This window comes from Mastigoproctus giganteus, chromosome 8, assembly GCF_048544385.1.
Source record: "Mastigoproctus giganteus isolate SK-2022 chromosome 8, ASM4854438v1, whole genome shotgun sequence".
In the NCBI taxonomy this organism is placed as follows: Eukaryota; Metazoa; Arthropoda; class Arachnida; order Uropygi; family Thelyphonidae; genus Mastigoproctus; species Mastigoproctus giganteus.
In genome coordinates, this window is record NC_143582.1 from 45,642,543 (window position 1) to 45,658,482 (window position 15,940).

At 38.4% G+C, this 15,940-nt stretch overlaps 1 protein-coding gene across 3 annotated transcripts in view; it reads left to right on the forward strand.

The window, feature by feature from the left end:
- Positions 1-15,940, forward strand: part of LOC150081502 (transcription factor 12-like) — a 621,638-nt gene that overhangs the window by 554,501 nt on the left and 51,197 nt on the right. For all 3 annotated transcript variants that reach the window (XR_016547303.1, XM_090379956.1, XM_090379957.1), the window contains exon 14: positions 14,701-14,781. Coding sequence is in view for 2 of the 3 variants with exons in the window: in XM_090379956.1 (XP_090236082.1) it covers positions 14,701-14,781 (81 nt within the window). In the remaining variant the exon portion in view is untranslated. The remainder of the gene's footprint in view (positions 1-14,700; positions 14,782-15,940) is intronic.

The window sequence follows — 15,940 nt, forward strand, 5'->3', positions numbered from 1 at the left end:
AAGACAAATATTAAGTTTACCAAATTTTCTGTCAGTCTAAGCCAAGTGGCTAACCACTTATAAACAAGGCTTTAGGATGATTACTACCAGGCTTCTTCTTTGGCTCTTCTTGTCAAATGCAAGCTGTTCCAGTTTTTTTTTATTGCATTGATGGTTTAATGCAAATCCTGAATATCCAATTTGATGACACATTTTCTGATATCTTCATTAATGCCTATTACAAACTGATGGCACGGCAAGCATTCTTAGACTCAGCAGCCTACTGTAAAAGGGATCTCATTTTAATTGTGAAAACAAAAATAATTAAGTTTTAACTGATAGATGATTCATCTTTACTGACCCAAATGTTAAGGTAATCTCTAGGGCACAAATGCAGCACATAGATGCCTGTTGAGACTGTATTATCTATTCTTTCAGCTTATGAACACTAACGAAGAAGTGGAAAGTTTTGAGCAAGATAAGAACTTTCTTGCACAGGCCAGATCTCTAAAGAAATTTGTAACGAATTCGTTATAAAATTCTTTATAACAAATTTTTTTAAGCAAATGATCGATTATGTTATATAGAGGTCTGATTGTAATTTGTATTTACTTATCTTCTTTGGTTGGTTTTTATTTTTATTTTTTTTTTATTTGCTGCCAAGTGCACCAAAAAGCCTATGGCTTCCTTGCACCATATTACTATTCAGAGTGCTGTAAAGAGTGGAAATAAATGTTAAAAAGGACATTCCCATACTGTATGAATGGGAATGTCCAATTAATTATACACTCCTGAACGTTTATCCCCAGGGGCTCATATCCAGGCACACCCAGGATCCGGAGCTGGGCTGGATATCATCATTCTTCTCTTTCTTGGTGATTCCTTCTACTTTTCTCTCTCTCTCTCTCTCTCTCTCTCTCTCTTTCTTGGTGATTCCTTCTACTTCTCTCTCTCTCTCTCTTAGGGTAACTCGGGAATTTTTTTTGGCTGGTGCAGAATAAGCCTCAGGCTTCCTTGCACCATATAGCTAATAGTAATAATAGTATGTTTATATATGGGGAGAAAGAGAATTTCTGATATCTCAAATACAGGCTAAATCTTGTAGAATGAATGAGTCGGTTATGTGTCTAAACTATGCGATAAACAAATGAGTGGCACGGACTAATAGATTAACAGTAGCCGCTGGCAGAGGTGAAAGTCGTTCTTGCACTGTTGTTTCTATTAGAATGAGCAGCAGCCTGGAAAACAAGGTGCAGGGGATTTCAGAAACTGCTGCGAGTCATTGCAGAACAAGTAATTACATGGGCTATGTTACGGTAGCTAAGAATAGGAACAGGTGCATGTATACTTGCATGTACACCAATGCTAGGAGTATAGTTAATAAATTTGATGAGTTTGAAGTGCTAGTCAAGACATCAAAGGCAGATATTGTTGGGATATCAAAGACATGGTGTCACACAGACATAAGCAGTGCAAAATTGGAATTTGAGGAGTACAATGTGTACAGAAAGGACAGGAAGGGAAGAGGGGTAATGTTGTTAGTTAAGAAACACATAAAATCCAAGGAAGTACAGCTAGGCGACATGGCTGGACAATGCAGTGTCGAGTCAGTTTGGTGTGACTTAAGCACTGGGAGATCAAAATTGAGAGTAGGAGTGTGCTATAGGCCTAATGACTCTGATGAGTATAATAAACAACTGTACAGAGAAATAGAGTGAGCCAGTAAATCAGAGTGTGTTATAATGGGTGATTTTAATATCCTGGATATTGACTGGAATTTGTGGGTTGGTCACTCACACCAGCAAGGCTTTTGTGGATTTATTGGATGATTGTTTTCTACATCAGCATGTTCTGGGGGCAACTAGAGGGAGTAATACTTTTGATCTGATTATCAGTAGTGATAATCAGATCATGCATTAAGAATCTGCAGAAAAGGAACCACTAGATGGCAGTGATCACAGTGTACTGAAGTGGGATTTACTCAAAGAGGTAACTACCATTAGGGGTAAAGGGAAGAGTTATTGCTTTCGTAAAGGGGACTACGATGGACTGAGACAGTATTTAAATTCTCTACAGTGGGACCAACTGATGATGTTACCAACAGCAAATGCAGAATGGGAAGCATTCAAAGAATTAATCTTGGAAATTACTAGGGTTTTCATACCAACTAAGAAATATTGTTCAAGGTTTAGGCCTAAATGGATGTCAGATGAACTAATGAGTCATGTGGCAGAGAAGAAAAATGCATGGGATACATAAAAATTAACAGGTGACACAGACGCTTATGGCAGATATAAGCTGAGCTGTAATCAAGTCACAAAGGAGGTTGAGCGGGCAAAGGCAGATTATGAGAAATCTTTGACAAAGGATGCAAAGAAAAACAGCAAGAGTTCTTTACTTATGTAAACAGTGGACACTGCTCTTTATGGATTAATGTTATTAGTGGAGTCCCCCAGGGTTCAGTGTTGGGAAGGTATATCAGGATTAATGTCTAAGTTTGCAGATGATACAAAGGTTGGCAGGGTTATTAATGACAGTACGCTACGGCAACAATATCTAGAATAGTTGAGGAGATGGGCTGGCAACTGAAGTATAACATTAACAAAAGTAAAGTACTGCCTATGGGTAGCTGTAGCCCCAGAGTAACATATCAACTGTGTGGTGTTACACTCAGGGTAGAGAATGAAAAGAACCTGGGGGTAATTATGGAGCTGTTTAGAAGTTTTCTGAACAGTGCAAACAGGCTGCCAAAGCAGGCCATGGGCTTTGTCAGTGATATACAAAGATCTGGAAGAAAGTAGATGAATCAGATTTGTCCATTGATATTGATGATCCTGCTCAGGTAGCTAACAAACTAAATGAGTATTTTGAATCTACATTCACACATGAGGAGTTATTCAGGGAGGGGAATGCCAGAGGTGAATTAAACTCTGGCAGTGAGCTAGATGATTTTGTACTGACAGCAAAGTGAAGAAGAAATTGTTGAAGATAAAAATAAGAAAGGCACTTGGGGTGGATGGGATCTATCCAGTTATATTAAAGGATGCAGCAAAGGAAGTAAGCAAATCCTTATTCGTAATTATGAGAGCTTCCTTGGACTCTGGGCAGGCACCCATAGACTGGAAATGTGCAAATGTAACCCCAATTCACAAAGGAGAATCAAAGGGCGACACAAGTAATTACAGACCTGTTAGTTTAACATCAGTTCCAGAGAAATTAATGGAGGCACTGGTTAAAGAAGCACTGCAGGATCATCTAGACAAGACTTCAGTTATAGCTCGGACACAACATGCATTTGTTAAGGGGGAAGTCTTGTCTGACCAATTTGATTGGATACTATGATGTGGTCACAAAGGAACTAGATTCAAAGAATAATTTCAATATCACATATTTGGATCTTAGAAAGGCTTTTGTTACTGTTGCACATGGAAGACTACTACACAAATTGGAGCAATGTGGCATTGGAGGCAAATTGCTGTTATGGATAAAGGGAATGTTGAGTGGGAGAAGACAGAGAGTGGTAATCAATGGACACTGCTCTTCGTGGACTAATGTTATTAGTGGAGTCCCCCCAGGGTTCAGTGTTGGGTCCATTGTTGTTTAATGTATTTATTTATGATATTGATGATGTTGTATCAGGCTTAATGTCCAAGTTTGCAGATGGTACGAAGATTGGCAGGGTTGTTAATGATACTAATGACAGTATGCTGCTGTAAAAGGATCTAGAAAAGTTGAGCAGATGGGCTGAGAGGTGGCAACTGAAGTTTGACATTGACAAATGTAAAATACTGTATATGGGTAGCAGTAACCCCAGATTGACATATCAACTGTGTGGTACTACACTCCACATGGTAGAGAATGAAAAGGACCTGATGGTAATTGTGCAGTCAGATATGAAGTTCTCTGAGCAATGCAGATGGGCTGCAAGAGTAGCTCATGGTGTCTTGTCAGTGATATACAGGAATTTTTCCAGCAGGGATAAGGAGGTGATTATCCCCTTGTATAAGGCAATGGTCAGGCCACACCTTGAGTGCTGTATACTGTGCTGTATACTGGAGGCCTCATTTTAGGAAGGATATAGAGCTGCTGGAGTGAGTGCAGAGAAGGGCAACATGATTAGTGAATGGAACAAAGGGCTACTCTTACAAAGAAAGGCTTAGTTTTGCAAATTACAGTGTCTGGAGACTAGTCACCTGTGAGGTGATCTGATTGAGGTGTATAAAGCCTTGAATGGTTTCAGCATGCTCAGTGCTGATGGGATTCTTCCTCTTTCTCAGAATAATCGCCTGAGAGGGCATACATTCTAATTGACGAAAGACTTGTAGGATAGATGTGCGGAAGTTTGCCTTTAGCCAACAGGTGGCTGATTGCTACGACAAATGCATCTGTCATCGTAGAAGTTGGCAGGTTAAGTAGATTCAAGGCAGAACTAGACAAACATTTGGAGGGAGTGGATGTGTGAAATGAGGTTTTTCTTTCTTCCTTGCTGATGCTTTATAAGCTTACTTTCTTGCATCGTTTGCCTTTACTAATTCTAATGCCAAAGTGCTTTATTTGAAAAAAATAGAAGTATGGTGTTGTGGTCTATATCTTGGTTGTGCTGTCTGGTTCACGTGTATGATGAATGATTGATAGGCAAATGGTGACTGAAAACATAACTGTCTGCATCTGTTTTACACACCAGAACATTAGCATTAGCATTAGTAGAGGCATATGATGCAAGAAAGCAAGCTTATTCAGCATCAGCCACAAAAAAAAAAAAAAAACACACACACACACACACCACTCCCATTTCACCCCTCCGTTCGTTCGAAATACCTGTCCAGTTGAGCTTTAAATTTGTTTAGGCTATCAACTTCAACAACAAGTGATGGAAGTCAGTTCCACCAACCAACCACCCGCTGGCCAAAGGCAAATTTCCACAGATCTATCCGACATCCGTCCTTCCTCAATTTGAATTTATGCCCTCTGAGGTGATTATTCTGAGCAAGATGAAGAATCCCATTGGCATTGAGCATGCTCAAACCATTCAAAGCCTTATACACCTCTATCAGATCACCTCGCCGGTGCCTAGTCTCCAGACTCTGTAATTTGCAAAACTTAAGCCTTTCTTCGTAAGAGCAACCCTTTGTTCCATTCACTAATCTTGTTGCCCTTCTCTGTACCCGTTCCAGCAGCTCTACATCCTTCTTGAAATGAGGCCTCCAGACCTGTATACAGTACTCAAGATGTGGCCTAACCATTGCCTTATACAAGGGAATAATCACCTCCTTATCCCTGCTAGAAAAATTCCTGTATATCATTGACAAGACACCATGAGCTACTCTTGCAGCTCGTCTGCACTGCTCAGAGAACTTCATAATACTGCCTGCACAATTACCCCCAGGTCCTTTTCATTCTCCACCACTGTCAGTGTAGTACTGCAGAGTTGATACGTTGCTCTGGGGTTACTGTTTCCCATATGTAGTATTTTACATTTGTCAGTGTTAAACTTCATTTGGCACCTCTCAGCCCATCTGTTCAACCTTTCCAGATCCTGTTGCAGCAGCATAGCGTCAGTAGTGTCCTTAACAACCCTGCCAACCTTTGTATCATCTGCAAACTTGGACATTAAACTTGATATCCCATCATCAATATCATTCATAAACAACGAAAACAACAACGGACCCAACACTGAACCCTGAGGAACTCCACTAATAACATTAGTTCACGTTGAGCAGTGTCCATTGATTACCACTCTCTGTCTTCTGCCACTCAACCATCCCCTTATCCATAGCAGCAATTTGCCTCCAATGCCACACTGCTCCAATTTGTGCAGCAGTCTTCCATGTGCAACAGTATCAAAAGCCTTTCTAAGATCCAAATATATAATATCAAAGTTATTCCCTGCATCCAGTTCTTTTGTGACTACATCATAGTATCCAATCAAATTGGTCAGGCAAGACCTGCCCTTAACAAAACCATGCTGCATCTGAGCTATAACTGAATTCTTGTCTAGATGATCCTGCAGTGCTTCTTTATCCAGTGCCTCCATTAATTTACCTGGAACAGAAGTTAAACTAACAGGTCTATAATTACTTGTGTCAGCCTTTGATCCTCCTTTGTGAATTGGGGTTACATTTGCACATCTCCAGTCTATGGGTACCTCCCCTGAGTCCAAAGAAGCTCTCATAATTATGGCTAGGGATTTGCTTACTTCCTTTGCTGCTTCCTTTAATATAACTGGATAGATCCCATCCACCCCAGGTGCCTTTTTTATGTTTATCCTCAACAATCTCTCCTCCACTTTCCTCTCAGTTATTACAAAATCATCCAGCTCACTGCCAATGTTTACTTTACCTACATCATTCTCCTTCTTGAATAACTCCTCATGCGTGAATGTAGATGCAAAATACTCGTTTAGATTGTTAGCCACCTGAGCAGGATCCTCAACTGTTGAACCATCAATATCCAGTGGACCAATCTGATTCATCCCTTTCCTTCTTGAGTTTAAATATGTAAAGAACTCTTTTCTGTTTTTCTTTGCATCCTTTGCCAAGGATTTTTCGTAGTCTGCCTTTGCCTGCCTAATCTCCTTTGTGACTTGGTTACAGACCAACTTATATCTATCATAGGCTTCCATGTCACCCATTAATTTGTATGTATCCCATGCATTTTTCTTCTCTGCCACATGTCTCATTAGTTCATCTGACAACCATTTAGGCCTAAACCTTGAACAATATTTCTTAGTTGGTATGTAAAGCCTGGTAGCCTCCTCCTTTTTTAACATATATGTCTGTATGTTAAAAAAAACAGCATGTGTTACCTGTATGCATGAAAGATGTCTTATGTGAAAACATCTTTAACAAAAATCAGAACCATTTTAAAATTGAACAGTTGGAACTGAAGTCATGAACAATGACATTTTATGTTCATTAATTAATTACATTTTATGCTCACGTCTGCTACTCACTCTACCAAATTATTGTCAGTGACATTAGCATCATACTTCAGTCCGAAATAATTAGTATGAACGATGTAATGTTTTATGCACACTACTTAGTCTAACGAATCAACATTTGGAAGACGTTATCGAAATCCAAGCCAATAGATTATCGAAAATGATTCTTGCACTGCTTCTATTGGAATGAGCAGCAAATTGGAAAGCAAGTCGCTGGGAATTTCCAGGTCTGCTGGAAGTCATAGTGAAACAAGTAAATAAATGGGCTGTGTTAGGGTAACTAAGAGTAGGAACAGGTGCATGTATACTTGCATTACACCAATGCTAGAAGTATAGTTAATAAATTTGATGAATTTGAAGTGCTGGTCAAGACATCAAAGGCGGATATTGTTGGGATATCATAGATGTGGTGTCACACAGATATAAGCAGTGCAGAATTGAAATTTGGGGAGTACAGTGTGTATAGAAAGGATAGACAGGACAGGAAGGGAGGCGGGTATGCTGTTAGTTAAGAAACACAAATTCTAAGGAAGTGCATCCAATTGACATTGGTGGACAGTGCAATGTTGAGTCAGTGTGGTGTGACATAAGCACTGGGAAAAGAAAAATTAGAGTAGAGAAATAATGAGCCATTAAATCAGAATATCTTATAAAGGGGAATTTTAAACTTTAAATTTATTGACTGAAACTTGTCGGTTGGTCACTTGCACACTAGCAAGACTTTTGTGGATTTACTGGATAACTGTTTTCCATAGCAACATGCTCGAGGGGCAACCAGAAGGAGTAATACTCTTGATCTGATTATCAGCAGTGATTATTCATGCATTAAGAATTTGCAGATAAAGGAACCACTAGGTGACAATGATCACAGTGTACTGATTTGGGATTTACTTAAAGATGTAGCTAACATCAAGGGTAAAGGGAAGGGCTTTTGCTTTCATAAGGTGACTACTGTGGTATCAGAAAGTTTTTAAATTCTATACAGTGGGATCAGCTGATGATGTTACCAATGGCGAATTCTAAATGGGAAGCCTTCCCGGACTAAATCTTGGTGGCTACTTGGCTTTTCATACCAACTAAGAAATACTGTTCAAGGTTTAGGTCCAAATGGATATTAGATGAACTAATGAGACATGTGGCAGAGAAAAAAATGCATGGGATACATATAAATTAACAGGTGAGACAGAAGCCTATGGCAGATATAAACTCGTCTGTAATCAAGTTACAAAGGAGGTTAAGCAGGCAATGACAGATTACGAGAAATCTTTGACAAAGGATGCAAGGAAAAACAGCAAAGATTTCTTTACTTATGACAACTCTAGAAGAAAGTAGAATCAGATTGGTCACCTTAACATAGATGGTTCGACTATTGATGATCATGCTCAGGGAGCTGATAAACTGAATGAGTATTTTTCATTTACATTCACACATGAGGAGTTATTCAAGGAGGGGAATGCCAGAAGCTTATTAACCTCTAACAGGGAGCCAAGTGAGTTTGTAATAACTGAGAGCAAAGTGGAGGAGAAATTGTTGAAGTTAAACATAAGGAAGGCACCAGGGGTGGATGTGATCTATCCAGTTATATTAAAGAAAGTAGGCAAACCCTTAGCCATAATTATTAGAGCTTCCTTAGACTCAGGGGACATCCCTATAGACTGGAGGTGTGCAACTGTATCCCCAATTCACAAAGGTGGTTCAAAAGATGACACAAGTAACTATAGACCTCTTAGTTTAACTTGTGTTTTGGGGAAAATAATTGATTCACTGGTTAAAAAAGCATTGAAGCATCATTTAGACAAGATCACAGTAATAGTTAAGACAGAATGGGTTTGTTAAAGGGAGGTTTTATCTGACAAATTTGACTGGATACTATGATGTGGTCACAAAGGAACTGGATGCAAAGAATAATTTTGATATCATATACTTGGATCTTAGGAAGGCTTTTGATATTACAAATTTGAGCAGTGTGGTATTAAGGGCAAGTTGCGGCTGCTAAGGATAAAGGGATGGCTGAGTGGGAGAAGACAGAGAGTGGTAATCAATGGACACTGATCTTTATGGATTAATGTTGTTAGTAGAGTCCCCCAGGGTTCAGTGTTGGGAAGGTATATCAGGATTAATGTCTAAGTTTGCAGATGATATGAAGGTTGGCAGGGTTATTAATGACAGTATGCTACGGCAACAATATCTAAAAAAGTAAGTTAAGCAGATGGGCTGGCAACTGAAGTATAACATTGACAAAAGTAAAGTACTGCCTATGGGTAGCCATAGCCCCAGAGTAACATATCAACTGCGTGGTGTTACACTCAGGATAGAGAATGAAAAGAACCTGGTGGTAATTATGGAGCCATTTAGAAGTTTTCTGAGCAGTGCAAACAGGCTGCCAGAGCAGGCCATGGGCTTTGTCAGTGATATACAAAGATTTTACTAGTATGGGTAACGAGGTGATTACCCCCTTATATAAGGCAATGGTCAGGCCACACCTTGAGTAATGCATACAGGTCTGGAAGCCCCATTTTAGGAAGGATGTAGAGTTGCTAGAACAAGTACAAAGATGGGCAACAAGATTGGTGAGGGGAACAAAGGGGTGCTCTCACCAAGATAGGCCTTAAGCACTGCAAATTGCAGCTCCTGGAAACTAGACACCTGTGAGGTGATCTGACTGAGGTGTATAATGCCTTGAATGGGTTGAGCAAGCTCAATGCTGATTGGATTCTTCATCTTGCTCAGATTAAGAACCTGAGGGGGGATAACTGCAAACTGAGGAAAGATAGTTGTAGAATGGATGTGCAGAAAGTTGCCTTTAGCCAGTGGGTAGTTGATTGCTGAAACTGACTTCCATCTCTTGTTGTGGAAGTTGATAGCTTAAATAAATTTAAGGCTAAGCTGGATAATTATGCATTTGGGGTGAACAGATGAGTGAAATGGGAGGTGTTTTTTTTTTTTTTTTTTGGCGATGCTGCATAAGCTTGCTTTCTTGCATTGTATGCCAGTGCTAATAGCTCGATTACCCATTTGATTGTAGTCAATTGTTGAATAATATGATTGCAACAATACAAGTATTTGTGTACTTGCAATCCGCATTTTCGTTACATTCCATTGTTAGGTGCCACTATAGATGTTTTCATATCAGTAATCTTCTGAGTACTGAAAGGGATTGAATGTCACACTATAGCCTTCGTGTTCAATGATGCTGAAGTCAAATGCAGAGTGTTGTCGAGATTATTGAGCAAGCCAACCTAACAAAATAAAGATGGAGGTAGCAATGAGTGTGTGATAACAACAAAGATTATCTAGATTGCGTAAAAGACATACAGAAAATCAAGCATTGGATTTAGCAGTGCCTTCAACCAGCAATGCCTCTCCATGTAACAATAATGTACCCAAAGTGAGTATTATGTACAGTGGAACATTTCTCCAATTACCGAGCAGATGAGCCGAAATAATCAAGCTCCTTTTCCATGTGGCGACTACTATTTACATAAGAAAGCACATCGAGAGTTTGAAATAAAATTTATGAAAATTAATTGCTGTTCTGTATGCTACATTTGCGATCGTATAGGATTCGAAAACGAGAGAAAGAAACTGGCTGCTAAAGAAACACCATTGATATGCACTGAATTTCCCTATGTTGACATCGATGGGATCTTTCTGTGTAATAGGTGAAAAGGATCACTTAAGCGCAGCACTATTCCAGTGCTATCTAAGTTGAATGGCTTTGTGTACCCAGAAATTCCATTGAATTTACCGAAGTTGGATTTAGCTACAGAGAGGTTTATTTCTCCTTGCTTACTGTTCCTGCAAATAGGGCACCTTGTTTGCAGAAACAGTAAGAGACACACATGCAGAAAAACGCCATTCTGGGCCAAGTGATCAATGTGCCTGTTTCAGTCAACACGATGGTCCATTGCTTGCCAAGGGAGATTGACTGAAACGGGCACATTCTTCACTTGGCCCAGAATGCATGTCTCAGGCACCTTATTTGCACGGCTTCAATATATGGTCAGCATGCTTCTCTATCGAGTGCATCAAATCATGATAGATCAGTCACATGGAAATTAATTTGGCTAAAGATGACATAAGCAAAGTTGTTCTGGTCAAGGAAAGTCTTTTCACCCAACAGCAAATGTTGTGGAGCAACGATAAATATCTTAGAATCATCCCAGGAGAAACTAATGTACTACAGAGCTTACTGTTTGATGAGTTTGATGAGCACACAGAGGACCTGTCCTTTTGTATTTCTGAATTATCTTGGACAATTCAGAACATTCAGAGAGAATTTACATGTGACTCATTTTGTGATGTCAACGAGGGAGCTCAGATGATCTGGCTGATGCCATATTACTCCATATCTCCTTTATGTAGCAATGAAGATAATGAGATTGAGAATGAGAGACTCTTTGACAGTGGCTTTCAAATACATAGGTAAAGATAGAAAACTGACCCGCGATCAAGTTCAATCCAAAGAATACATTAAAAGCTGTATCGGAAACAATTTGGCCTTCCTAAGGCCAATTCCAAACACGACCTACTACTGGGCTTAACATAAGCATGATCTTTTTGCTGTTTAGATCAGTAAAACTACAATATTCTTTGCTCTGAGTGAAATTGGTTGGCTGCGCTTGCTTCAACTATTATATAAGTTACAGAATAAGGGGAGCAATATTAGTGAACAAAGACACTGTAACTTATGCCACATACTTCAAGAAGATTGTGGGTATAATTATGAACATATTGCAGTCAAAAACCTTTTAGTCTGTTTGGTCAGTTTTGTGTTCAACTTTTTCAAGCACATAGAATTTCAACATGTCTGCAGTGGTCGATGTTGATGGCCTTCCTTTTTCATCAGCATCCATCAATTCTGTGCAACCACTTCACTATGGCTTGATGCGACATTGCATTTTCCCCATACACCGCTGTTATTTCACGACGAATCTTGGAACAGTTCAGATGTTTCGCCCACAAAGATTGTATTGTTCTGCATACCTCAGACTTGGACTAACATTCTAGCTGACATGCCATTATGAACGCTTGCTCCTACACAACTGTTATTGCTACGTCAACGAAACTCACCTACCAGGGGTGCACGATATGAACCCCATTCTGCGCAGGTGCCAGAATGGGGTTCATATTATACCAAGTGATGGCGGCGGCAGATGTAACTTATTTTTTGAATGCTCCTCGTACTTTTCACATTAAATTTTTTTAAAATGATCCTTTACAGCTTGAAGTTAGAAACTGCTGCTTTAGAATTTTGTTGCTCTTGTCTCTCATTATGTATTCATTCTTCATTTATAAGCCAATATTCTGTTTATTTTGTATTTGTTAAATGGAATTTGAAAACACAAAATTTAATTTATGATTGAAATCAAGTAAAATTCATAATTTGTAATATTTTTTTCTGAAGTTCTGCTGATGAGAATGGTTATTATTTATATATGTATACAGGGTGTTTCAGTTAAACGTTTCAGAACTTCTAAGAGGGTTAGAGTACATCCTGACAACTCGAAATCATATAGCAATGTGGGGTCGGAAATGCTTTCCTGAAGCGGTGTTGTACACAGAAGCACCATAAAGAAAAGAGACCGTAAGTGAGAAATCGTTTTAATAATACATGAAAAGAAGCAAAAGGTACATGGATTAAAGTAAGTGTTCGAAGTTTCTTCCACAGGCTACAATGCACGCCTCACATCTCCGACGCATGGACATCCGAACATTCTGGAATACTCCAGGCGAATTTCGAATTTCTTCGGCATCTACTGCGATTCTTGCAACCAGCTCCTCAGCATTGTCAACAGGGGTGTCATAAACTAGCGATTTCATATGACCCCAGAAATAAAAATCAAGACATGATAGGTCGGGTGACCGAGCAGGCCAACGCACGGGACCACCACGTCCGATCCACTGTTGACCAAATGTGACATCCAGGTAGTTACAAACATCTCCGCTATAATGGGCAGGGGCTCCATCGTGTTGGAACCACATTGTCTGTTGCGTCGATGCAGAAATCTGTTCATCTCTCAAAAGTTGTGGCAATACTTGCTGCAGAAAGATCAAGTAGATAGGTCCGGTTAGACGACACGGTAACAGGTAAGGTCCGATGAGGTGATCTCCCATAATACCGGCCCATACATTGACCGAAAATCGAATCTGTGCTGCACGACGTCGTATTGCATGCGGGTTCTCGACCGCCCAGATATGGTCGTTATGCGTGTTGAAAATTCCTTCCCTTGTGAAGGATGCCTCATCGGAAAACAACACTTCAGCAGGAAAAGGGGATTTGTAGCACAAATCCCCTTTTGCTTCTTTTCATGTATTATTAAAACGATTTCTCACTTACGGTCTCTTTTCTTTATGGTGCTTCTGTGTACAACACCGCTTCAGGAAAGCATTTCCGACCCCACATTGCTATATGATTTCGAGTTGTCAGGATGTACCCTACCCCTCTTAGAAGTTCTGAAACGTTTAACTGAAACACCCTGTATATAAAATATTGTAGGTAGAACATGTTAACGAACTTTATGTAAAAATAAAACTGATGAATATACAGTATACACTGGGAGCGATATATGTTGTGAAATAAAGGGGGATGAAATGAACAGGAAAATAAAACAATAAGATTTGCACTGATTGAAACAATACCAAATAAATTTTCGGTATTGTTTTTTTATTATTAACTTTGAAAATTTATTATTAACTTTGTAAATTACCTAGTGTCTTTTCACCCGTGTACCTATGCATACAGAGCATGCTGGAAACAGAAGTAAGAATATTGCTGTCTTTTTCATTATTTTGGTGGATGACCTCTGATGATGACACAAATTATGAAAGACACTGCAATGTTATTTCCACCTTGATTGTTAAATCTTTCAAGTTTTTTTTTTTTTTTTTTTTTTCAAAATCTTAAAAAATTTTTCAAAATTTATTTGCTATTGTTTCAATCAGTGCAAATCTTATCGTTTTATTTTCCTGTTCATTTCACCCCCTTTTATTTCACAACATATATCGCTGCCAGTGTATACTGTATATTCATCAGTTTTATTTTTACATAAAGTTCGTTAACATGTTCTACCTACAATATTTTATATATACATGTACACATTATGGCTGTAGGGTATGTTTTGCTATAGCAGTGTCCCTGATCCATAAGTTATGTTATTGTAATTCAGACTTATTTAATTTTAAACTTAATTTTCCTCCCATATCATATAGCTTCTCTATATCATTATTCTTGACTATATATATATATAAAACCTCTCTGTTTATTACATATCTGTATATATTACCTCTTTCACTTTATTACTTAAAAAGAAATGATGATGAAATTTAGGTTTCTGATGTTCTTTTTAACACTCTCTCTCTCTCTCTCTCTCTCTCTCTCTCTCTCTCTCTCTCTCTCTCTCGCCGACCGGGCTAGCCAGGTGGGTAAAGTGCCTGCCTGGCAATCCAAAGGTCGCGGGTTCGAATCTCGCCTCGGGCTTGGATCAAAGTACTGCAAAAACCTTGGGAGGTGCACTATGGCCATAGAAGCCGATGCGCCAACAACTACAAAAAAAAAACACTCTCTCATGTGCAAATGCTCATGTGCTCATACACACACACACACACACGCGCGCGCACGTATTTTGGATGTTCTTTTCGCATTATTTTTATTTTTTTTAATACTCTTTCACAGCTTTAAGTTAGGAACTTCAAGCTGTGGTATGATCCAAATAATTCATTTAAATAAAATTCATTAAAATAATACAAATTCATAATTCATATATATTTTTTTTCTGAAGTTCTGCTGATGAGGATGATCCGCCAGAAATGAAAGCTGAAAGGGAAAAAGAAAGGAGGCAAGCAAACAATGCCCGGGAGAGGTGAAGTTTTCAAATAATTCTAATTTTGTTATAAATATTTATCATTTTCATATACAGTAAACTTCAGTCATAACACTTCTGCCACTCTCCCTCTTTCAACACACTTTTCTTCTGGCCCCTATGGTCAAACCTGTGAAATGCTGTGCATTTTTAAAACTTATATAATGCTTACACTTAAAATACCTCCATCTGATATCACTTTTTTTTTTAGGTCCTAAAGAGGGAATAAACCTAGATATAAACCCAGACACTTACAAATGAAGTAAAATCTGTCTGGGGATGTGGTCTTGTTAATATTGGTACAGGTAACCCTCGTATAACATGGTAGTTTGATTCCTACAAAATCTCGTAGGCACAATATGGCCTTAGTAGCCCTTGTGCCATTAAATAACATATCAACCAACTAACAAAATGTTTTGTAATGCGAAACCGTGTTATATGGGACTAAGAACCAGTACAAAAAGCTAACAAAAATATGCCATTTTTTTATATATATATATATATATATATAACTAAGGGAAACTTAATTTTTATAGTAGTAATAACTTAATATTTTAACTTTACTTTTATAATAGCAGTAACTTAAATAGGAATAACTGAACAAAAGTCTTACCTTACAAACTGTGATATTTACATGTGAGATAATGTACATTCATTTAATTTTCTTCTTCGCTGCTAAGCACAATCTCTTCTGCAGCATCTAGATTTTGTGTACCTTTTGCTCTCTTTAAAAAAGTCATGAACTGCACTCTTCAAAGTCACAATTATTTTTTATGGTCTCAAACAAGCACAAGTTCAATAGCACAGAATCTAACCCAGGGATTTTCCAACAAAATACAGTGGACCCCTGCTTTAAATGATATGCGAAAATCAGAAAAATATTTTCCAGTTAGCAAAATAAAAATAAATTTACATAGCTTAATTAATACATACTGTAATATGTACATACTAATTGATATTTCTGTTCACTGACTCTTTTTTTTTTTTTTTGTTGTTGTTGTAAAATTTAAAACAGTAAAAATGATAAGCAATTAATAACAAAGAACACAGCATGCACAAGTGAGATACGGAGTAACGAGTTTCTGAAAATTTATTTATATTTTTTATATGATTAAATATTTCATGGAAGGGGAAACACATTTCACCATAATAACGTGAA